At 33.5% G+C, this 26101-nt stretch overlaps 1 protein-coding gene across 5 annotated transcripts in view; it reads left to right on the forward strand.

The window, feature by feature from the left end:
• Nucleotides 1–26101, forward strand: part of LOC124537774 (AF4/FMR2 family member 1) — a 221339-nt gene that overhangs the window by 124286 nt on the left and 70952 nt on the right. For all 5 annotated transcript variants that reach the window (XM_047114667.1, XM_047114666.1, XM_047114663.1 and 2 more), the window contains 2 exons: nt 1181–1397; nt 12881–13013. In XM_047114667.1, coding sequence (XP_046970623.1) covers nt 1181–1397; nt 12881–13013 — 350 coding nt within the window. The remainder of the gene's footprint in view (nt 1–1180; nt 1398–12880; nt 13014–26101) is intronic.

Consider the following 26101-nt stretch of genomic DNA (forward strand, 5'->3'; position numbering starts at 1 on the left):
TCATGAAGAATATTGTTATTTTACTAAATACTGTGTGAAACTTTTTTCGGTATATACTATACTCTTTTTACTTCAATATAACATTGGTTAACGAGGTAAAACTTTATTAATTATGATCATAAATAAGTACTAAGTACTTTAGTAAAGCGTCATTATGAAACGTCACAATATGTTAAATAAATTTCTGCCACATGTGTATTCACGAACGGACGTTTGGGCAGCGTGTTAGAATAATATTCATGAATAGGTAATTACTAGCTGATAAATTCCTTTTAATTAACTTACTCAGTTATAAGTAAGTCAATTAAAGGGAAATTATCACTAGCCCTTTATGCTGTTGATCGTAAATATTTATTTCCTGAAAGTAAATTCTGTTCTCTGTTTATGTAGACTATAATACTTATAATGCTTTCAAAAAGACCACCCATTAAAAGGAAACGAGAAAACCATTACCCATAGAAGCGTTTGTATCATTGACCTAATATGATATATACCCCTTACAAAGTACACATTTCACTTGTTGATAAGATGAACAAACATCTCTTCGCTTGTATCGTCGTCGTGCTTTGTAAATTCCGTTATGTTATATAACAAGGGAAGTAAATATGCCTTTTTGAAAATAGTCCGAACTTAGTTTGTATTTTTTTTTTTTTTCTTTTAAACACTTGAATACAGTGTGAGTGTACCTAGTACGTCTAGTACGCTAGTACGCTAGTACGACGCATTCCTTACTTCGAAGTCGTTCTCTACTTCATTCTAGTAACGTACAATCACGTTTATATAAATAAATAACTTTATTAATTGGATAAAAAACCCTTAACAATAAAGTAGAAAAAAAAAAACTTTATTAGTTACTTCTTTGTACTGTATCAGCTACTGCCGGATTGGTCTGGTGATTCGAATCGTTGTAGTTTTATATAGAGGTTTATTTTAAGGACAAATTTATTAACATAAGAATTAACAACATTAAATGCTTAAATATATGTATATGTACAAATATTAACTAAAACTAGTTACTGTATAAATCTTGACCGCGTGGAATGGTGGCAAGAATGCTAGCAGCATTTCCCCGTTAAATCGCAATTCAATTCAATTTTAAGGATATATCATGAAGTGATCGTTTTATGAATGAATGATTGTCGAATGACATAATCAAAAAATAATCATATGATCGTTTCAGGTACGACAAGTGGGAACGGGGCGGGGGCGGCGGCGGCGCGGGCGGTGCGTGGGCGGGCCGCGAGCCGCGAGACGGTCGCGAGCCGCGCGCCGAGCCCCGCGACACGCGCGACCGCGAGCGCGACAGGGAGCGCGAACGGCAAGCGCGCGCGCACCAGATGTCGCACGCGCACGCCGCCGAGCCCGATGCCTCGTCACTCTTCCCCGCACCATTCAGAGTAAGTACTTATCGTAATGTGCTGAACATATGGAACATACCGCGTCTATTTGTGAAATACTTCCCACTTTTTATTACGTTCTAAACAAAGTCTTAAGCTGGAAACTTATCGAATTAATTATAAACTACCTAGTCTCAAGTCTATGAGCCAAGATGCCCCAGTTGTTAGAACGCGTGCATCTTAACCGATGATTGCAGGTTCAAACCCACGCTTTATAATTCATTGGTGAAGGAAAACATCGTGAGGAAACCTGCATGTGTCTAATTGCATAGAAATACTGCCACGTGTGTATTCCACCAACCAGCTTTGGAACAGAGTGGTTTAATATGGTCCAAACCTTCTCCTCAAAGGTAGAGGACGCCTTAACCCAGCAATGGGAAACAGGCTGTTGTTGTTGTACCTAGTCTTGTTTTATTCGTTTCAAATGTCGCAGAGGTTTTATATAATAATATAAATAATTAAGTTAGAATATATGGTTATATGAAAAAGAGACCTGCATTATTTGAGCTGAAAATAAAAGGTTATTAAATAGAAGAGATTGTCTGGCTAGTACCGGATTACACGAGACCGGATTCCCGATTTGGCAACAACATTCGTAAATTCAACTCGTTGTAGGAAATAAGCTGACAATGCAGGAAAGTGCTGCGATGCTGTTTCTATCGTACAATTAGATCCGAAATTATAATTAACTTACTAGCTTAATGATATTTCGTAGCACGGGCAAATATTTCGTACGGGTTTTGATAAAATATGACAAATATGATATTCGTTTTTTATTTCATTTAGTTAATACACATTTACAGGAATTATTTTGAAAGATAGAAAAGCTTGATCAAACATAAACTTCAAACATATGCGACGAACTCCGTGCTCGAGTAGTGTGTACGTCTGTTATTCATGGTTACAACACTCCGAGGTCCCGGGTTCAATTCCCGGGCGAAACGATGTAAAAGTCAATTAGTTTTTTATGTTGTCTTGGGTCTGGGTGTTTGTGGTACCGTAGTTACTTCTGATTTTCCATAGCACAAGTGCTTTAGCTACTTACATTGTGATCAAAGTAATGTATGTGATGTTGTTCAGTATTTATTATTATATACATACAATTATAAACTAATGTTTGAATGTAAATTTTAAACGATTATATAAAATTGGTCACATCCTAATATACTAAAAAATATGACTGTAACATTTTATTGCAGTTAAACGTTGAATTTTTGATTGGTTTAACATTGTTCGAATCATTTGTCGTATCCACACACACATACAACACTGTTAACATTGAAAGTGATCGTCATAATGGAAAAGTTGTAACTGTTACTGTCTACAAAGTTATTGTCACATATTTGTAACAATACCTCGCTATTAGCGAGCATCTAACTCGTAACAAACATGCAACCGTTTAAACACGTAACATGAAATACTCTTTCGTTTGCAAACTTCTTAGAAGCCTACGTTCGCGACCGTCGTTACAGATCGCGTGACCGTCCCCAGTAAGAATGAAGTATGTGATTTTATGTATATGTTAGTGCGAGTCGCAGATATGTTTGTTCGATAGCCGGTGCTCATTTAGTTTAATGAGATTTCTGATAACAAACGCGCAAACCCGACGGCCATTTTAACTAACGGACACTAAATGGATTCGGCCGAGCAAACGCTAAGTGAGTTCGAGGCCGCAGTTGTTTACGATTTGACGTCGGTAATTACGCCTATGTTCCGTCGGAACGCGGAGGAAATTGTTGCCGAATGATTTACTTGTCCAATATTTACATTGGTGATAACGAGAGTGTTTCTCTCGCCTTTGTTGTTCTTACTATTTGTCGAGACTATTTCCATCGTAATGTTTACGACGTATCTTAAACACTGTTAGTATTTATGCAGGATATCCTTTGTTCGCGTTTATCTTTGGGATGAGAATTAAAATGAATTTCGAATTGTTATACGGTGGTTAGAATAACTGTGAAGTAACAAAGTGGAGATATCATAACGTAAAGCGGTCGGCTTATGGGCCGGCGCGGCGCGGCGCTGGCACGACCCAGTTTGTGATGCATCGCGTTGCTCCGAGCTCGCATAAACACACATACAACTGTAATTAAACCTCACCAACGTCTTCTCAAAACTATTTCAACTGCAGTGCTGCCAGCTCTTGCTTGTTGCTTAACTTTTACAACTCGTATGGCTGTTAAATGTCCTTTAATTAAAATACGTTAGTTATTATCTTGTTGTGTAATATCTAATTATGAAATTTACTAAATTTTTCGGCCATGTATAAAAGGACAAAGTAAGCACTTAGCAGTAAAATTTATTATTTTTGTGTTCTGGTTAGAAGAGTAAGTAAGCCAGTTTAACTGCATAGACGAGGGACATCATATGTTAGTTCCAAAGATGTGCAGCACATTTGTGACGTAAGGCTCAATTAGTATTGCTTTTAATGCCAATGTAGATGATGGTCCATGTGCAAGCCTAAAAATAACACGAAATACATTTATATTTTAAACGGGTTAAAATTTCGCTCATGGAGATTTGTTTCAGAGCTTATTAGAAAATCCATTGCGGATGTAGTAGTGCTACAGGCGGATGTACCCGTACATCACTCAGGATGTTTATATTCACTTCCAAGTACGATGTAAAATTTATAAACACATTTAGCTTGAACAGATTTGATATCACGTTCATTGAACACAATTCGTATTATATAAAATCATATATAGACAAAATTAAAAAAGACATATTATATATAGACAAAATCATTACGTAGTATAAAACAAAGTCGCTTACCGCTGTCTGTCCCTATGTATGCAAAGATCTTTCAAATTACGTAACGGATTTTGATGTGGTTTATTTTGATATATAGATTAATTCGAGAGGAAGGTCTTTGTATATAATACATGGACATTATAGTGAAGAAACACTGATAAAATTTTAGAAGTTTCTAATGTGATGTCGTAACTAAAAAAATTCTGTAGTAAATTTAGTATCAGTATTATATTCGTGCGTAGCCGGGACGAGTCGTTAGTTCGTATATAAAAATATGTAATAAAGTTTTAATACATAATCGCCGTGTAAAACCCAACGTACAGTGTAAGTGTAACTTAATCAGCGAGATGTTCTAGTTGCATTTAAATTGTGTGTTTAGTACAACCGGTTCCGTTGTCAGTTGCCACACAATGTGTTTGCAGAATCTTAAACGTCTCCTTGCTTAACGAGCTAATAAACAAACGAATATCTCCGTAATAAATATTTAGAATAAAGATCTTAATTGCTTTGAGGGATTCAAGTAAACTTTCGTCTGCGATAAGCGTAATGTAAACAATACATGCACGCCGTACGTTGAAAATTATAAGTATAAAGAGGATTCTATGTACGCTTGGGCGTATTTATATTTTAAACCGAATGCCTCGTTGTTCTAGTCACGTAGGGGCCGGTTTAATACCGCGGATCCAGAGGTCATGGATCGAATTGGTCAACCAACAATTTTTCATTAGCAGTAGGTATATAAAGGTATATAATGAAACCGTACGGTGTACGTTCTGTTGATAAAGATTTACAATAAAATAACCTTGTTTTAGCCCAAACAATATATATCATTGCTATTTATTTAGTAACCTCTAGTATACCAGAAGTTAGTGATTTAGATTTGGATCAATATTTAATTAAGAGGGCGATATGTTAAAGCAGTGCATATAAGGCTTAAATTTTTATATTCCCTATATCATTGCAAAATATATTGTAAACAGCATGATTCTATTTTAATTCTGCTTATTTCATTAAATCTCGATTCAATTCAGTTTATCAGAGCAATTAATGTCTATCGATAAAAACTCGATAGGATATAAAGTGATAGTTTATTTGTAAGTTAACAGAGGACGGACCGCGAATGGGTTTAAGTGGACAGCAAAAAGTTATCGAGTTAAAATCGATTTCAACTGTTAAATAAGGTTTGAATGCGAGTATATCGCTCCTTAATTATTTTCGTTCAATTAAAACAGAATGTATGACCGGTTAAAACGATGTTCACATCGTATTAATTGTTACAACATATATGTGCGAGCCGTTATGGGTCAGTGGGTAGTATTAACGAACTTTGAAGGCCGATTTCTAGATCATGGTTGAATATCTGGGCAAGCAGCGTTGATTTTTCGAGTGGTTAATTTGTGTATGCAGTTGGTTTCGTATTCGGAGCTAAACGAAACCTGCATGTGACACGTGTGTCCACTAAATCTTTTTAATAGATGACTATACCCCCGGTCGGAGTGTATTCGGTCTGTTAATGCTGACTGGTTTATTTATTTTTAATACAGTCAGAGTAAGAAAACCTTCGTCAGATTTCAAATTCATTCCTTTATCAAATCTTAAACTCTTAGTACCTTTTGAATCTAAACATCAAATCATTACGACGTAATATGTCATTCTCGATTGATAAAGCAGATTATCGTTTTTCGTACCCCGATTATACTTTACAAAATAATTTTATAATATACCGTTGAAACGAGTTTTTATAATTTTTGACGTCTCATTTCATGTTCAATGTTTATACCTGTTTCGAAATCACCTTGACAAGGCCATTCCGATAAATTCCGAAGTTTCCGCATATTGTCATGCAATTTCAACGTATTTAATTTTACTGGCCGTTTACATAAACGAATTACCTATTTTAGTCTTTTAAAAATATGCAAAAGTAACATTAAACGTCCGCTTAATTATTTAATTGGTCGGTGTTTCAACTGCTTATATAAGATTATTATGCAGTAAATATATTATCTTAACTGGCGTAAGTCTCTTTGAAGTTATAATAGTGTTAACTGTTATGTAACTGTTTCTTAATTTGGGTCTGTATTTGATCGTATAACGACATTATTGAGTATGATTTATGAAGTACCCAATTTAACTATATAATCAGTGACTTGATTTCCAAAGGTTTGCAAGATTATGGAGGAGTTTTTTTTTAATTTGAAGAAAGAAAGGAAAAGAGGTTTGCCACCTGTTGGAAAGAATAGGATACTCAGGGATAATACTCTTCTTACAAACAACTAGCTCTAAGATGTTATGTCTGCATTTCCTTTTATGCTTGTTGACTCATTCGAGTGTGTGTCTGTGTGAGAGAGTGTGAGAGAACCAATACTACTGTTTGTCGGTAGTGTTTCAAGAGATCAACCCACAAAGACAAACAAAATTGCCACAAAGACCGATAAATAAAAACAGAATATTTCGAGAATTTTAACATTCCCGGTCCTCTGATCTTATATCTAAAACATATGATGGATGTCGCGGTCACATCAGCTCGTAAAAAATCCCAAGTAGCTATTGTACGTGAATTACGAATTGGCTGTCACGAATCTCGGACACTATTAATTTCGCGGTTCATTAATCATTTGCATGCCACGAGGTAGATAGCGGGGGTTAGGTCGTAGCAGTAAGGGGCATAATACAAATACAATATACCATTGTAATGCTGTACGGCGTCTAGACGGCCTCATTACTACCCCCCACCCGTCATCCCCACCCGCTCCATATACCGTCGTCCTTGCGCAGAAAAATATTCTTTGATAATCATATTGTCTAGCGTACAGCTTTTATTTAGGAGCCGCTCGAGTACTTTACGATTTAATAGGAATGTCTATTTATCCTTCTATTCTCTCCTTATTGGATTTGCTTTTGTCCGAGTGTGTATCTAATGTTTTGTTTTTTTATTTATATCGGTTTGAAATTAACTTGTTAGTAGTTTCGCTTCCTATATCATTATCATCAACATCATAATCATCACCATTTGCCAATCTTACGTTACTTTGTAACGTCCCAGTATGTTAATTTATTTGATAGACTTTCATATAAAACCAATCAATTTTTAGGGAATGCTTTTGGTGGATATTTATTTTTCTCAACTCTACGCGAGTTTCAATGTGGGTATTGTCAGATGCTTTAACGAAATATCCCTCAATTGGCTCGTAAGACACTCATGTATTAATATTGTGTGCTGGCTTGCTTCTAATTCATTAAAACCAATCGACAATTCACAAATAACTTCATCCATTAATTAGTGAGTCTCCAGTTAACTCGTCATTTAACAATTTATACATTGTTACGAATAATCTGCCAAATCCGTTCGACTAAGTCGCTAAGTACGCTGTAGAAACATAAGTCTGGCGACATAAAATTCTACTCAAGTCGCCCTAACGTCTTGTATATGGCGCAGAGTTTGGAGCATCGTAGCCGTATCTTAAGCGTTATAATCCCAATGTCTCAGCCTCATAGCTATTACCGCACAGTTTCGGGTTGCCATGTGATGTCGATGATATTGTTGTTTATGAATATTGTCTAACCTCATGTTTGTGTTCAATTTTTATGAGCCTGTTATATTGTTTCGTTATTGATATAGCTAAGCGTAACGTTTTATTGCCGTTTTTTTGGGAGATGTTTAATTGTATTTCTAAGCTTATATGTTTCCGTATCAATTTGTATTTAATGTTAAATATAAGTTGATGATAAGTCCTCCCTTTCAAGTATAAATAATTGAAAGGTATGAAATCAGTTAGGTTAGTTGGAAATAATAACAAAAGATAAATGAAACTTTGTTGTGCAAGCCACAGTCAAACTCGCATAACTCGGTACATATTTACGTGTTCCAGACACTGGATAATCTCTGGTATAATTTAAATTTAAATATGATTAATTGGTCTCCTAACCATTTGCCTTTAATGACGCATTGATGTTCGCTTGTAAATGAGCATTAGGCTCTCTATTTACGTGTGCAACACATTTGTCCGCCTCGTGGAGTCGTGGCCCACTGCGGCGGCCGTTGACTCCACGCACACCATTTATCACGGCCCGGCCGCTGAAAACGTGCACAGTGCGGACGATTTTACTTACACCATTGACATATTTATGGCGACGAGAGGAGCTTTACTCGGCATCCAGCATCCACATACTGTTGCCGTCGGAATGATTTTATTGAATTAATTGGAAGTTCTGTTTGCGATTCGCGTTTGCATTTGGCTTGTATTTTGTCTTTCAAGAAATAGGTCATCGATCAACCGAATTCATATTGCTGATTTTTTTAGTTTATTTTTAAAATTCTTACGTACCTCAAAGCGACTACCATCGTATATAACGTCGAGGCGAATTTATCTTTGCATATTTTTCCCGTGCAATGCCACAGTCAAAATGAAACGCAAAAAGGTCAATTCATCAGCTAAGAGGAAACCGAACAAAGAATATGAAGCTTTAAACACGAAGAATAACCAGTGCAAGAGACAAAGCCCCACAACTCATCATAAAATATTTTTGGCAGATATAATAAAAATTTTAAATGACTCTTTCGAGAGTGAGCTCAGACAATAATACCACTTTGTACATGTTATTCAAGTTATTCATTGTGTTAAGAGTTGTTTTCTCTACTCGTGAGTTATTTGTAGTTGCAGCGAAACTGCTTGGGCGGGTTAATGATATTGCATTCGTAATTAATGTTTCGAGCGTTAGTTATACCTCTTTTGTATTTTTCATTTGTAACAATCGTTATTGTGTTTTGTGAGCAAATCACCTAATTGCTGCATTCTTTGCTTTTTTAATAATTTTTATTACTCATATAAAGGTTGACGACGCAATGTCGTCTCTGGTATTTTCAAACGATGCAAGTATAATTCTTTACTTTTAATTTGTATTCGGTACAGTTCGATGAATAAAAATTTTACGCAAATATATAATATAGATTTGTTTTCTTAAATGATTTATTAGATCTTAATATGTATATGATATTAGTATCATAATAATGTACCTATATTTGTTAGATTGTACTCAAGCCTCTAATATATCTATTCGATCGAATTATTCAAAAATACTGCACCTGATTAATTGCACACATTTTTGTAGCATTATTTATGTCTTTGCAGCATATTTATGTACGTATATAGATAGCATCGCAGATAGTTCGTCTACCAGTCCCAAGGACATTACAAGTAAGATTTTAAAAACAAAGCATACGAGAAGAGTTCTGTTAAAAGTACTCGGGAATTAATTATTCAGGGCGCGTATTGTTGTCCGATGAATCAAGTACTGACTAACGAGTTCTATCTTTAACTCAATAACGTGTGTAATATTCACGAAGTGAGTCTTCGCGTTATATATAGCGCGGCACTAGACGTTGGTGTCGAAAATGAGACGTAAACATTGTCAGCCTTGACTCGAAACGAACGCTGCGAATCATATTCGATAACTAATTTATTATATTATATGCAGGGCCGGATTTAGGGAAGGGCAACCGGGGCAACTGCCCTGGGGCCTCCACACGAGTGGGGGCCACGACGGTTTTCAGCGAGTTAAAAAATACCGAGATATAGTCAAATTATAATAATGTTAATAACATACTATCTTTAAAGTTACCGATACAAGTAAATAAATCATAGCTTAGAGATTGAAATAAAAAAAAAACTTATTAGGGTCTCCACGCTCCTGTTAGTCTAGGGCCTCCTCTGCTTTGTAGCCCCAGGGCCTTCAGACATTTTAATCCGACTCTGATTATATGTAATAACAATAACTATACACCTATATCATGTGTGTATTCCTTTAATGTGCTTTGATTTGATCGTTTGTTAAGTACTTTAAGTTTTTTTTTGTATCTGACATAAAGTAAAATGATAGCCATGAACTGCGTGTTCAGTATAGTATATACGATACATTATTAAATTAAAAATCACTACAGTTTGTCAGATAGGTTGGTGGACACTTTAACCTTTACTCTTAAAGCCTTACGATTAAAATAGCCTGATATAGCCTCCAACATTGGTTTATAAATGGAACATAATAATAATAAATACTTTCGAAAATGTATTTTTATAATTAATAAAATATATCTTGTAAGTAATCACAGCCTGTAATGTCCCTCTTCTAGGCTGGGGCCTCATTCCCGACTGCAATATATCCATGATAGATCTTCATCAGACATGTGCATTTAATCTGCCGATGAATTCCTTCACAGCAAAGCATGAGATGAATAATTATAAACACAAATTAAACTCATGAGAACTAATTGGCAGTTATCTGAGGCTGAACCCGCAATCATCTGTTCAGATTCACGTGTTCTAACCACGAGACCATCGCAGTTCACACAAACATACCAATCATTTTTTAAACCGGTCAGAGTTGCCAATGTTTGATTTACTAATTTAATTATATTAATTTATTATTCCTAATACACGATCGTCGTCACTTCATCGGAGCGGCTAAAATAGAACATTATTCATTGATACGGTACCTCGACTGTGTGTTGTAATGTTGTTATTTCATATGTGACTCATACAGACTCTTCTACCGATTTGGTCTTTATAATAATTAAATAATAGAAGTGTTTTTCTCTTGTTTTAACGCAATAAACGAAATGTTACTCTTGAAAAGTGTATTATTAATATTCATTCAAATTAAAAGTTTATAATTTGTTTGTTGTAAGTAAAAATGAATGCCAATCAAAAATATAAATGAATATTATACTCGTACAGACTCGGCATTGAATCTTTTGTATTTTTTTTTTGTAAACGGCAATATAAATATTTGCATATTTTTAATACGATTTATGAAAATATCATTGATTGCTGTAAATGGAATTAAATAAATACTTCCTGTGATTACGACAAGGTTTTAAACTGAATATATGTATTTTTAAATTCACTTAAAATTTATCGCATTTCATAACGGAAGTGTTGAATTCGGAGATTGTATCGAAATGATGGCGCTCTCGCATATAAGTCCATTTATGGAGTTTTATATTAAAAGCGAATGTTTAATTGTGCATCAAATGAAAGTGACGTGCGCGATAATGTCCTCATTTTAAATATAATTACCATTAAAGGCAATCAATTAAAGGATAATTTACTTCAGTTAATAAATCAGAGATATTCTGATTTCTAGTTAAATACTAATGAAAAAATTACCCTCTTCCTGATTCTACTAAGTAAAACAATCGTAATATAAAACATTTTGTAATAGTTGTAGGTTTTTTTGTATGTTTTTTGAGGTGTATTTCTAGATCTTTGACTAGATTTTATTCTGATTTATGTTTTTTTATTAAAACTTATTGCAATTTAATTTTCAACCAATTCCGTCCGATTGATCTGAAACTTTACACACATGGCAGATTAATATAATACTATTATTGTATTGTACATATATACCTACGTTATTGTATGATGATTTTAAAAGTCTTTATTGATTGACATTTGTTTATGTAGGTATATTTAAAATATTGTATTGTATTGGTAGATACTGTTGTGTAATTGACAACGATTGTTAATATTACAACATTACCCAAGGACAACAAATAACCAAATGAAATTCGTGAAACTGCATAAGAGAATGGCTTTTTATCAAACACTCTTCAAATCGTAACGAGTAATGACATTGAGCGAATTTATTTAGGACGCAGTCCCGCGCAAGCGATGCGCATGCGCACGGCCTTGTGATACGTATGTGGACTTGATAAAAAATAATGAGAGACCGCATACGCTGATATAAGATCACAAGGAAAACTTTGTTAAACATTTCAATTATGTTTATTATATATCTTTATATACTTAGGTACGTTATGTAAAGTAAATTTTGTTATTTATTTCGATTTCAAGCAAAAATGTCATTTCGATTGTCACTTCTTTCATTTTATAATAGTGTATAGTTTCAGTGTATACATATTCTTTAGACTAAATAGATATTGATTATCATTTCATGTCAAAATTGTTATAGAAAATTGTAGACGGAAGCTCTCCCAGAAAGTTGTTGAAATTGTAATAAATACACAAAAAGAAATAAATAAACACGACGCTTCGAAAGCGCACAATAATTTTACGCTTTATGAATATATAAGAAGAAATAAAAGATATTCCGTTTATATATGACACGCTATCATCGAAATAAATAACGAGTCGATTTAAAGGGGTTTCTTTATATATTTATAAATATTTACACTATACAGTTTGGACCAACAGTATCGTTGATTATATGCAACATTTAAATGTCGTTAAGACGATAAGGTTTTCCTTTTCGTACTAGTAGTAATTTAATATCTCTTTTCGTATGGTAACATGGTTTGATATACACGGATAGGGCATTTATTTGATTATTAGGATTTTCTATGTTAATGTGATTATTATATGAAGATTGTAGGTATCTAATGACATACATCGTGAGGAAACCTGCATGTGTCTAATTTCATCGAAATTCTACCACATGTGAATTGGAGCAGCGTGGTGGAATATGTTCCTAGCCCTCTCCTTAATGGATGAGGAGGCCTTATCTCAGCAGTGAGAAATGTTCAGGCTGTTACTTTACTTTAATTTAATCGATATTTACCTGCGTAAAACCGCGACGGGGAATTACCTATTCAGATATTTAATGTGTATTCATTTTATATACATCTAGTATTTATACAAGTATCTATGTATATTGCTTCAAACTGATTGTTGACCTTAATGATCTTAGTTCTTAACCAGTTATTATCTTTCCAGGTGACAGGCAATAGGGATCGCGTGAGCCAGCAGATTCAGATCAAGCTCGGCGACTACAGGCTCGCTCAGACTCTGCTCGACGATCCTAGTAAATCTATCGGAATATGCGCCGAGCCACCCAGTCCTGCTCCCTGTGAGTATTGTTACTATTAATAAATTATGAAAACTTAGCAAACCAAGCTGACGTCTGAATTAGTAGAGGTCGTGCGTCAGATTTCATTTTCAACCGCCTTCGTAAAGGAGGAGGTTATCAATTCGTCTAAATTTTTTTTTTCAATAACATTAAGCCTCTGATTGGTCAAAATGTAAATGATTTAAAGAGAATTAACTCAGTTTTAACAGCGATGATTGAAATCAAAATTGAATAACATAACATTATTAATAATTATTTAAAAAAATAAAAGTGTAGGTACTGAATGTCACGCGACTTTAAATCACTTCTCTTAGCGCAAGCATCGTTAGCGGAATTCACGGCTGCACTTACACGTGTATTAATTATTAAGATAATTACTATTGTATTGTAACTATGCCGTTATGTAACATATATATAAAAGGGAGCTATTAAAGATGAATGCGTATATTAAAAAAAATATCTAAACCGATTTAATTAAAATTTATTCCAGAATATCGAGCGCTTTTCCAAAAAGGTTTCATTCTATAAATAGCTGATCTTCAGTTTCACTCGGTTTAATCTTAGATGTAACAAGAATTAATTTCAATATCTGTAAAGATTTATCTTTGCTGTAATATTACATTGAAATTTGATATTAATATGAAATCGATCAGATTTATGTTTATTTCATAATCATTAGGTACATAGTATAAAACAAAGTCGCTTACTGTTATCTGTTCCTATGTATGCTTAGATCTTTAAAATTACGCAACGGATTTTGATGCGGTTTTTTAATAGATAGAGTGATTCGAGAGGAAGATTCTTGCATATACATCGACAAAAGAGTAAAGACACAGATAATTTTGAAAGTTTCTATTGTGATGTCGTAAATAAACAAATTCTGTAGTATATTTGGTACCAGTTATTGTACCCGAGGCGGGTCACTAATATGAAATAATTTTAAAATCAAGTAAATGTAGCTAAGTGAATGCAGACAACATTAAACAGCTAAATAGTGGCCGTTTATGATGTTATAACAAAGGTTTCTCTACACAATACAATGAATTCGTAACGGTCGTGTTGCAAACGATTGCGATTGCGTATTATACATTTTATAGTCCGTCAAAATCAGAATGACTAATATTTAGTAGAAGATTAAACTTACAATAAGTTCAGTCATTCATTTATTTTACCGTTATTTTTTAATTTATATAAAATGCTTGGTACTTCAGTGACGTGTCAATCAATGGTCGTATATATTATAGTTATTATTTCCTCTTTCTAACTGCACTTGCCTGTTCTCGTCTTAAGCTTCATCACCAAACATTGTCTATGAGAGATCACAATAAACAATAAGGCCTTTGCGCTCCATTTGTTATATATAACTTTTAGTTCTTTAATGTACCCAATAACTGTTGTGCAATAAAGTATTTTAAATAAATAAAATCAATATATGGTTTTGTATGCATAGCAAGCCAGTCGTGTTTGACTTCGAACGTTAATATTCTCAACAAAAAAGTCAGTATTATTTTTCAATTGAGTATTGTATTCATCGTGTAGGCGGCTTTAAGCAATTCGTTCGGATCATCTCGGGCAATCATCGGCCGAATAAAGTGCTAAAATAATGGAAACTGCATAATAAATCCATTTTAAAACCGACCTCGCCTTTAAAACGTTATTCTGTCTTAAAATATCTTTCAACGTTTCGTTTCGTATCAAGGATACGTGTTTGAGTATCTCTTAATGATATTCGTATTGACGCGAACGCGTTTGATGTTATGAAGAGGTCCGAAAGTCCGTGGAAAGGAAATCATAAATAAAAATAAAAACTTTGAACTATTTTCCTGTTCAATGTTTTATTATTTTATAGATCATTTTCAATAAACTCGACAGATTCGAATGATAAACGACTTGACTCGATGACTTAACATAGATGGTTAATAAAATAATAATTAATAAAATAAAATCATTCCATTAGATAAAACTAAAACACTGGCTGTTTTAGTTTTATCTAATGGAATGACTTGACTGTATGTGTATTCCGTTTAGATGGATGAGTGAGCCAGTGTACATAACATCTTAGTTTCCGAAGTTGGTGGCGCAATTACGATGTAAGGAATGGTTATTTCTTACAGCGTCTATGTCTATGACGTACTCACCATTACGGGCTACATTGGCTCATCCACGTAGCTGTTATAATAAAAAAAAATGTTTTTATTATTCTTTTTTCAATTCAAATCTTATCTGGCCCTTGCAGAACTTGGCCTTCTAATAGAAATAACAAAAGTTTATCTATTTTACACACAGTCACCTTTTCTACGATCAATTTTAAATTTGGAAGTCCTACCATCTTCCCCTCGCTTTTATTTTAATAAGTATTAAGTAACGAAAGTAAAACTTTATGTATCCCGTTACACAGTATCTCTAATTCCATGAAATTTTACTTTCACTCAAATATTTTCATATAAAAAATGTACCTGCAGCACTTTACTTACCCACCTACGTTCTTCTGTATCGTGTTATATATTTTTTGATAACTTGCCAAAAGTGTTATCGCGTCTGACGTTTCAAACTATTGATTTACAAATATAAGCTATGTTTTCGTTGTTGTTTTTTCAAGCGTTGTTCGAAATTTGAAAATAATTTTGCCGTCAATCATTTATTTTAATTCGTGTTTCTAGGGCCTTTAACTTTTGATTTCTTTTTCACTTTTTTTAATTAATTTGCACCCATGCTTAGTTAACATAAATAGGGAATATAGAAATTATGTATGATTGTTTTAAAAACGGTTCTAAAGCTTCGATTAGCTAAGAAATCCTTGAAAAGAGATCCTTGTATCAGATACACAGACTAAGTATTGCTGTTTGATGGTACAATATATGATGACTGGGTGATACCAACCGAGAAGGGCTTGCATAAAACCTACCACTTAGTTATATTGGAATTAAAACAGTTGTTTTTAAAGTCAATTTATATTTTAGACTGTCCTATAAAATGGAAACTAATAGTATTCTTTCCAATGTATTTCGAAACACTAACGGTAAAGTTTGATAATATGAAATACAAATTAAATTGATTTCGTGTAAACAATATTTTAAAATAACAATACATTCAAAAGATCGTTAGTGACTACCAAAATATAAATATGATCTATTAAGATAAAACAATTTCTTTACCGGGAGGCTATGAGAAATCTCTCAATACTCGTAACGGTAAGTATATAACAAGATTCGTTTGATCACAGCTCGCAGTCGCGTCGGACGTTCCTCTCAAAGGGTTCAAAGATTCCCGAACTTGTTCAAGCAGAAATTCGATTTAATTCCTTAGCAACTTTAAGGCGTACCCGTACATACTCAGAGCCTACGATGTTCGTAGGGTAAGGACGGAAATATTTAATATCATTTAAAAAAAAATCACTTTTAATATTCCTTAGAACACACTGTAAAAAGCTATATTAAGACCCGACTTTTTAGTAACGATTTGACTTATTAAATATTAATATGTTCTCGAGAAATAAAATATATTGAATTTTACTACTAAAATCCTTAGTTACTACTTATACTAATAGTCGTTCCGATTTCTGGTTAAAGTAAACGTATTTAAAAATATTTATATTAATATTATGAAGAGATAAAATTTGTGTTTCTAATTTAGGGGTTATCTCCGAAACTAATGATTAAAATACAATTATTTTTTCACTAATAATTTTGACCCGCGCAAAGCAGGGAAGGCGATGGTGTTTCATTCGTATAAATATACATTTAATTAGTAGTAGCGTTTAAGAGTGTCGGTTGTCATGTGTTAGGCAAAAAAGTAGTCTATGTCCATTCTTGGAGTTCGAGTTTCTTCATAACATTTATCGCGACAGACGGACAGACAGTGTTACCTTAACATTTATAATATAGATGAATATCTGTCAAACATTTCAATGAGTATTACTGACAAGTAAGTATTACTCTAGGTGAATTATAAAGTTGATATTGCATGAAGGTATGTCTCGTAGACGTAAAAACTTATGTAACGATAAATTTTGTAGGAAGGCTTAACGGCCGAGCCGCGTTCGCAACTATGAGACTTTGTTTTGTGTTTTTAGTTTGTGGCTCATCTAGTTTAATTATAGAACTGTATACAAAGCGATTATTCACTTAATCCAAATAAAACGGTCGCTTTTTTTTCAAAGTTACACTTTTAATTCAAAATAATAATCAATTCAATGAATGTCCTACTGGTTACCATGGTTACAGCTAGGTTCGTGATTTGAGAGTTCAGGGAACGTGGCCGGATAAACATTCGTGAATAAAACGTTTTACATTGCGCTCGAAAGTTTTTATATCTTTCGAGATTACACACAGGGAAGATAATTTCGCGGCATTACCATAACAAAGGCTGAGTTATTTTATACGCGGTCGCGCGGCTGCTGCGCGAATCTTCAATTTTTCAGGTGAAACAAAAAAGAAATGCTATCCCTGGCCTGTCTCGAGGACCCTATTTGCATAATGGCTCATTTGAGATATTCATATCTCGTGTACTTGTGTAGGGCTTTGTGTTCCGTAATTCATTATCACTTGGCATTGTTTTCATATTTATCCAACTGTCATAAATAATATATGATCATTATTTATAGTAGTTACAAAGCTAAAGGTTTTGAAAGCGCTAATTTTCAATAGAAATAAAAATTGCGTCAACTAGTTTATTGATTGCGAACCGTTATACGTATATTGTATGTATATTTAGACCATATTATAACATTACGCTAAGACCCAAGGGGCGCAATGGTAACGCGGGCGAACCCTCGCGGAGAAATCAATATATAAAAATCAATCGTTTTATTTTATGGCAAGCGATTCATTGGTACGTCTCAGCTTTATCAAGCTGTTTGTCATTAAAGCAACACGCGACGGTAGCTATCAATCAAATACTGCACCTAATTAATTTGGAATTTTAGAATATCGCGTGTTAATTAATATAGTACAAAATAACCGTACAATGACTATCCGTTTTTATATTGTATTCTCTATTGTCGTATAATAAATTTAATCTAATTAACTTACCCGATACTATATTTATACAAGTATTAATCTTTGTGTCACGCCATACAGAGACAAAGGCGCCTGTTAAACTTTAAAAGGAGGCAATTCTGTACGCATTTTTTATGTAACGATTTATTGGCAGCGCCTCTGGCGATGTATGTTGTGGCGTGCCGCGCTAATAAATGATTCAGCGTGTCGTTCTCGGAGGATTGTCACGTTAATGACACGTCACGTCAATTGTGACGTGTCTAATGCGTATATCGTGTTGATGAACAATCTCGTTCTGTTTACAGATTTAAAATGACTGTGCTGGCTTAGTTCTTCGGTTGATTTTTAAGTTGACTTTTGACTTTACAGTTAAAGACTATAAGACAGATCAAAATAATAATTAAACTTATATTAAATGATCAAGGCTATATAGATTAAACCAATCTTATCAGACCAAAGCAATGATGACCGGATTATTCCCAATATGTAAAAAATGACTTTCATGAAAAAGATCGTGAGGTGTGACCGCGCGACGTACTAATAAATGATTCAGCGCATTTTTCGTAAAATATTGTCACGCTGATGTCACGTCACCTCATACAACGCTGTCCACGCTTCACCTATTTACAACCTTCAGCCTCGTCGTACATTAACGTGTTAGCTTATTGTTATTTCGGTGGGAGTAAGTTTTTTGTCACGGCGCTGATATTATATGTCACCTTCCAGTTCTATTACAACGTTAGTTAAGACATTTTCATAACGCTATGTAGATTTACAATCGAATGTTGGTAAATAAGTACAATAAGAAAATCAAGTCATACCTCTTTATATTAAACAAGGATATTTTTATGTCTTAGTTTATATTTTTATTGTGATTTTATCGCTCGAGTATTTCAAAAATCTAGTTCAGCACATGCAATAATCAAGCCTTAAATTATTAGATTTTTAAAACTGTACATATTGTATCAGTGTCTAATAAAGTAATAGTCTGTAAATGTCCCGTGGCTGGGTGAAATCCTCCCTTTCCTTTTTAGGAGGTTTGGAGCTTATTCCCCTATACTGCTCTAATACGGGTTGATGGCACACGTTCTCCCTAACATGCTGGTTTTGACGCGATATTTTCATTCACCGCAAGCACGAGATCACAAATAATATAAGTACGTGAAAATAAAATGGGAAGTCCATTAGTGGGACTTGTCTGGCTTAGAACAGCCCGTTTGATTAAGATTAAGAATAAAATAAATGAACGCATCAGTCTAATGAGTCACCTGACGGCATGTTGTACGACGACGTTGCCACTGTAAAAAGTATACAACATACGTAAACCCGTCGATGCGTCGCCAACTATATATTATAATCAATTAATAAGATCCGTCTCAACACACGTATTGCTATACGTACAGTAAAATAATATTGGACAAAATCACATACATTACTCTGTTCCCAACGTAAGTAGCTGAAGCACTTGTGTTATGGAAAAACAGAAGTAACGACGGTACCAAAACACCCAGACCCAAGACAACGTAGAAAACTAATTATATTCTACGTCTCGGCCATGAAAATCGGTGTACAAATTACTCGACCACGGAGGTCGTCATAACAGTAAAGGCCAATTGTTCTGACATCCCTACAACAGAACTTATAAAACCAAAGGTGGCTTTTCAAGCTACCTTCGCTTACATCACACTAGCCAAATTCGCCACTGACATGTAAGTCAAGGAGGACATCATAATCATCATCATATTATAATAGAGAACGAAGTTGTTAATTACGTTCATTGTGCTCGAATTACACTGGCTCACTCACCTTTGAACCGGAACAGAGCGATACAAAGTATGTCTTTTTGGCAGTAGAATGAGGAAATGTAAACGGCCAAGCTTTCACATACTTATATGATAAATACATATTATTACTTTAATATACAGCTTTGTGTGTTTTAATAATAGCTCAGATATTTATATGCGTGATATATAACATCTGGTTGCATTAAGATAATAAATAATTCAACGTACTCTCACAGCGATGTCTTTTATAGCTCGTAATATTATCACAGACGCTAAGATTGATTATGTTTTGTTAATGTTATTATATTAAATTGAATTTTGGTAACATTTTATTAGTTTCGAAACCAGTATATAAACAAGGATTAAATTAGGATTTTTTTTTTATTTGTAACTTTTGTATCTAAGAGATTTGATGACGCAGCCGGATGTATATTATAGGTTCTTCAATAGCTAATTAGTGGACTTCGTTTTGGTCATTTGTATATATATTACAAGTATGTTTATAAATAATATATAATAAGCATGATTTGTTACATTACATGATAATTACACAATTATGATTCGATTCAATACGAGAATATAAATCGTGATGAAATTAAATAACAACAAATGTGTTTTATCACGATTTGAAATAACCTCGTTCCCGAGCATTTATTATAAATTGTTCTAACTGAATAATGTAATAAATTGAGTGGTATTATAATTAAAACACGTTTGCAACTAAAATCGTCTTTGAATTAAGAACCTGATAATGCGAGTACTTAAGCTATTGTTTGATACGCTAGTCAAGAATAATCTCATGGAACTAGCTAATATCTTAAAAGCAACGGTCCTCACCTTAAGAATAGAGCTATAAAAGAGCCCTATAAAACCTATAATGATTGTATCCCGGAGTAAATAATAGACACGAAGAAACTGCTCTCTAAGGCTGACAGTCCACAGGATGTGTTGCGCTATTCATCTACTGCAAATAATCATTCATCTGCTCCAAAAGTGGCACGTCTTATATACATAATTACTACGTTATTGTAAAAGAAATAAATATAAGCTATAATGCAAGTGATAGAAGCAAAACAACTTTTGCGTCAGCAACGTTATAAATAGAAATTGATGTTCAATGGAGTCAGACGCAAAATTTATAGACACGAATAAAAAGATGATTATATCTTAGCGTGTTCTTAAAGATAACTTAAAGTCTCATACATAATATTAGAAAAAGTATAAATGTAGACAATATGTACCTAATAGGTTTATGGAGTATGCTATTTGTGAAATGGTCGAATATTTATATGTCATTTCATAACTCAATGTCACAATGCACTATGAAAATATATACTAACTGGTAGTCGCCCGCGGCGTCGTTCTCGTTTTTAGGGTTTGGTTGTCATGTGTTAGGCAATGTCCTTTCTTAAAGTTCATGTTTGCTTCATAGCAAATTTAACCAATTTGGTTCAGCGGTTTGGTCGTGAATACAGATTGCTATGCTATGTATAGCCATGTCTCCAGTGAAAGATGAGACTTATTTACGTTTATTCGACTCGAGTCAGCTCTTAATTAAACCGGTTCTGTACGGACACTTTTAGACGAGTCCTTTGATGGGTCTCAAATTATACATGCAAAACGGTCGAACTCGGATCGTGTCGATTGTTACAGTAGGTTAGTACTAATGTTTATGAGATTTCGTAACTAGACGTTCTCGAATAATTAATGGGCTCTCGAGAGATGAAAGGATAATTTATCCTTTAATTTAATACGAAGCTTATTTCAAATTAGCTGTGCCCGTGATCTTGTACGCGTTTGAATTAAACAAAAAAAATATTATTGTAGCCTAAGTTACTCCTTATTATATCAGTTATCTGCTAGTGAAAGTCTCGTCAAAATCGGTTCAGCCGTTCCAGAGTTTAGCCGGAACAAACAGACAGACAGACAAAAATTGTAAAAAATGTTATTTTGGTACTTGTACCGTGTATACATACATTGCATCCAATTTTATTATATGTAGGTATAGATATATCTGTATGTGTATTAAAAGGCTGTTGGTATGTGTTTTAGATTAAATATACTGCAACACCCTTCGGCCGATTACCATGAAAGTTAGCATACAAATGTTTTTGGAACGAGTTTCTTTTATACGGCTTACAGTGAACTGGCAGATATCGTCGCGTAAGGAAAAACCGTTATCCGGGCGACCTTTTCCTTTCTTTCTGTCTATCTCTTCCTAGTATATGTGTAAGGATTATATAAATCCTTATTTACAGGGAAGTTTGTTTATGATTTTTTGTAATTGTTTTGATTCATGATAGGTATATAGCGAATGTTACTTACTTCCAACCGCGTGACCCGCGATACTTTTTTTTGTTATACATCGACCTCTTTCATCAGCTTCTATATGGTTGAACTGATCGCCATGCCGAGTTATCCTCATTTATACCGACGGGACAACTATTTTTCTAGTGTATGTGTATATTATTTAATGTATAGATTTTTGGGATTTAAAAACGAAAGCCTCATCATTGAGTTTACAAAGGGCAATTTGTATAATTACATCGTATTTTACTTTGCCCTCTAATAAATCATCATTAGGGAACTATCCGTTAAATTTCAATTATAAATGTCGTGGATTAAGTCTTAATTATTTCGTTACGGTGACATATTTGCAGGCTGTTGTTCGAACTTCATTTGTGAGAGATACATTTTATTTAATATGAAATTTGAAGTTATAATGATATGGTACTTGTTACGTTACAAGCATTAAGTTGTTCTTAATTTTTTCTCAGCAATTAGTCGGATAAAGCAAAAAAGGACTAGTGGGTCGTGAGCAACGAAAAGCAGTAACATAACCTTATACGTTTTATTGTTGAGATGTGTCACGTCTTGTTGATGATCGATGTTAATTAAAAAAAAAAACGTATTTTTTCATATTAATGTTCTATATTTACAAATAAGCATCTAAGGAATATCATTCATGTTTAAGACAAAAGAACTTTCATTGAAACAATGATTTCGCATCACGCACACATACGTAGAAATATAAAATACGTGAGATGAATCTTTATATCATAACCTTTATATTGCTTTGTGAATATGAACTTTATACATAATATAAAGGAAAAACAACATATTGTTGAAAATAAGGAAGAAATTCTAGTTGAAACCTTGTCAATTAGTTTCTTAATGCAATGTCATATTTAAAAAAAAACAAAAACACGTCTTAAATGCCGTAGTCAAATCTCGGTCAGGACTACATCATTATTTAATAGCTTAATGCTTTTAATTGTATATATAATATAATCCACCAACTCACATTGAATGACTGTCCAAACCTTACCTAAGGAAGAAGAGGCTTTCTTTCTAACTATACGTATTTATTAAAACAACATTGTATCAATTTGTATGTAGTACAACTATTTCATTTAAGTGAACAAAAACCATCCATATATCAAAGCTACCGTCCTTACCCGGCATCGCCCGAGTCACTTTAAGACATAAAATTAGGAACCTCTAATATTATCCGTGATTATCTACTATATGTATGTATGTATGTATGTATTATACATATAAACCTTTTAATCGAATCATTAAGAAAATCTCTCTATTAAAGATAACCTCCTCAAGATCAAAATCTTGTGTGTAATTTTAAGGATCTAACCAAACACCAAGACAGTTAGACAGCGGAGAGCAACATTGTTTTATACTATGTAATGATAATAGACTTCGACCTTTATCATTGTAGGCAATTATTTATTTTTCCTTAACATCAACTTGTTTAACCGATCCGATCGTCTAGACAATTGGTATATGTATTATAAACAGATACGGCAACGCCTATCGGGCTTTGCTAGTAACTTATAAATAACTACTATAGTCTGTTCGCGTTAAGAATGCAGTAAGTTGTCATTGTTTTTGTCAATTTTTTAAATATCAGTTAATAATTAATTAAATCCACAACCATCACGTTCGAACTTATGTCTTTACCTGTTCAATGTGAACTTGACTTTGTAATTTGAAAAAATTTGATTGGTCAAAGGGGCCGGTAAACAATGACAACTCACTGCATTCTTAACGCGAACAGACTATAGTTACCCGCGGATTGTTCGTGTTTTAGTGGTTAGTCTGTTATAGTTATGCGTTAAGCATAAAAATTGCATGTTCTTGCTTGGAGTTCAAGCTTGTTCCGTATACAGAATTTCATCGAAATCGGTATCGTGGTTTGCCCGTCAAAAGAAATAACAAACAGAGTTAATATTAGTATACTAAATAAGGTTTTGTATTTAATTGTTTATTTAATCATGCAAAAGAAATCAATTGAAAAGTTTGATAAATGAAGATTAATTTAAGTTTACTTAAGTAAATCAAAAACGTGTCCGCCGGCCTGCGTACTGTACTAAAAAGAGGATATGAAGATTAGGCTCATTAATTAAAGTATTATATATTCTGGAATAAGATTATTTGATAACTAATTAATAAAAAAACAATAGGACATTTTAATTTGTATCTAGCGTAACGAGCGCGTAACAGCTTAGATATATTACGATCAGCCTTGGATGGATAGTGTGTCGCCTTGACCGAGACATGAAGACATCGCCGTATACGTAGAGACATAAACATAAACGCTCATAAAAATATTATTATACATATAATATAATTGAAGGTAAACAAGTGCACTTAGAATAAAAAAAAATTACAATCTCATATACTTACTAATTATATTTTATTTGAATAGTATTTCGTTTTTTATTATTTTTTATTTCATTGATTCATTGTTTGTTATTAAGTTTATTGATTGGGGGTTTTCTATACAGTTATAGAATCTCTTAAATAATATATGATCAATGATGTAACTCTTAAATATTATCTTTCTTGCAATAAAGTACCTATAACACGATAAATAATAATCACATCTCAGTAATCTGTCGACTGACGCTTTATACGGTAGCGGGAAAGCGTTTCTCATAAATATTTCATTTAAATCCAAATCGTATTCGAGTCTGACTTATTAAAATAATCCCGGCGCCTACTCGGTCTTTTTTTTTGCTTAATAATTTCAAGTAAGAAAGTTATAAATTTTGTTACGGAGTTTTATTTTCTTCCACGGTCATACTGATCTCGTATTGACTGTCAGCATAACCTGAGTGAATAATTTATCGTTTATAATTTTTGTAATTTTTCTAACGTCATGTTATTATTAGAGCTTGGTGCAAGCCCATCTGGAAGGGTATACCTACTGTCATATATTCTACCGCAATCAGAAGTACTCAGTCTTGTTTTGTATCGAGGGAGCCAAAGTATCATCAGGTACATTGGGTTACTTTTTAGTTTCCAGAGTAGGTTCATTGGCGATTTGAGGAAAGGTTAATATTTCTTACAGCGTTGTCTATGGGTGTTGGTGACCACTTACCATCAGGCTCATTTACTCGTCCACTAACCTATATAATGAAAAAATGTTTAGTGTTCAGATTTTATCTATAAAGGCCCATGCTACACATCACTATCATGTTATGGTGTTATCATTCGTTTTCATTTAAAATACACTTCTTTATTCTTAAATTCTAGTCAAATTAATTTGTATAATTTTAAAAAGATACTTTAAAAGTAAATGTAAATAAATTCTACGTATGTAACCGCGACCTTGCTATAGTTATGGCCGCTGTCAAAGCAATTTAGCCTTGAAAAACTTTTTACTATTTTAAATCATAAACTTATGCCGTACAATTCTATATTCGATTACGTATACCAGGTCACACAATCATAACGACATAAGACACATATGTAATAACTGAGTACACGGTACTCTCTCAGTTTGATTATTTTAATCGAATATTTGGTATGTTATTGTCAATTAAACGAGTTTCAGTTAGAAACAGATCAAGTTAGTAAATAAAGAGAAACACCTTGCTAATATGTTATGATACAAAATAACTATGTAATCTTAAGTTATATCTCGATTGGTTTCTGTAATTGCTAGGTTAATTGCAAAACAGTTATCAATTTCGATTTTCATTAATAGACACCTGAGGGAGGCTAGTCAGTCATTAGGCTTCCTATGTCCTTTTCTGTATAGTTTATAAAATTTCATGATCGTCGGTCGAGTAGTTACGACGAGAAAGCGGAACGAACAAGCAAACTCACTTTCTCGCTCGTAATATTGGGTTAGCATTAAGATTATTCTCCATAAAAAGTAACGCTATGCAAACCCGCGTATTCCGGTCCGAACGCACGATGTGTGATTAATTCGCATCGAAGAAACTTTTGATATCGACACAGAGAACAATGTCTAAAGTAGAGCACGTTGCACGAGATTGTTCCA

Source organism: Vanessa cardui, chromosome 19 (assembly GCF_905220365.1).
Source record: "Vanessa cardui chromosome 19, ilVanCard2.1, whole genome shotgun sequence".
NCBI lineage: Eukaryota > Metazoa > Arthropoda > Insecta > Lepidoptera > Nymphalidae > Vanessa > Vanessa cardui.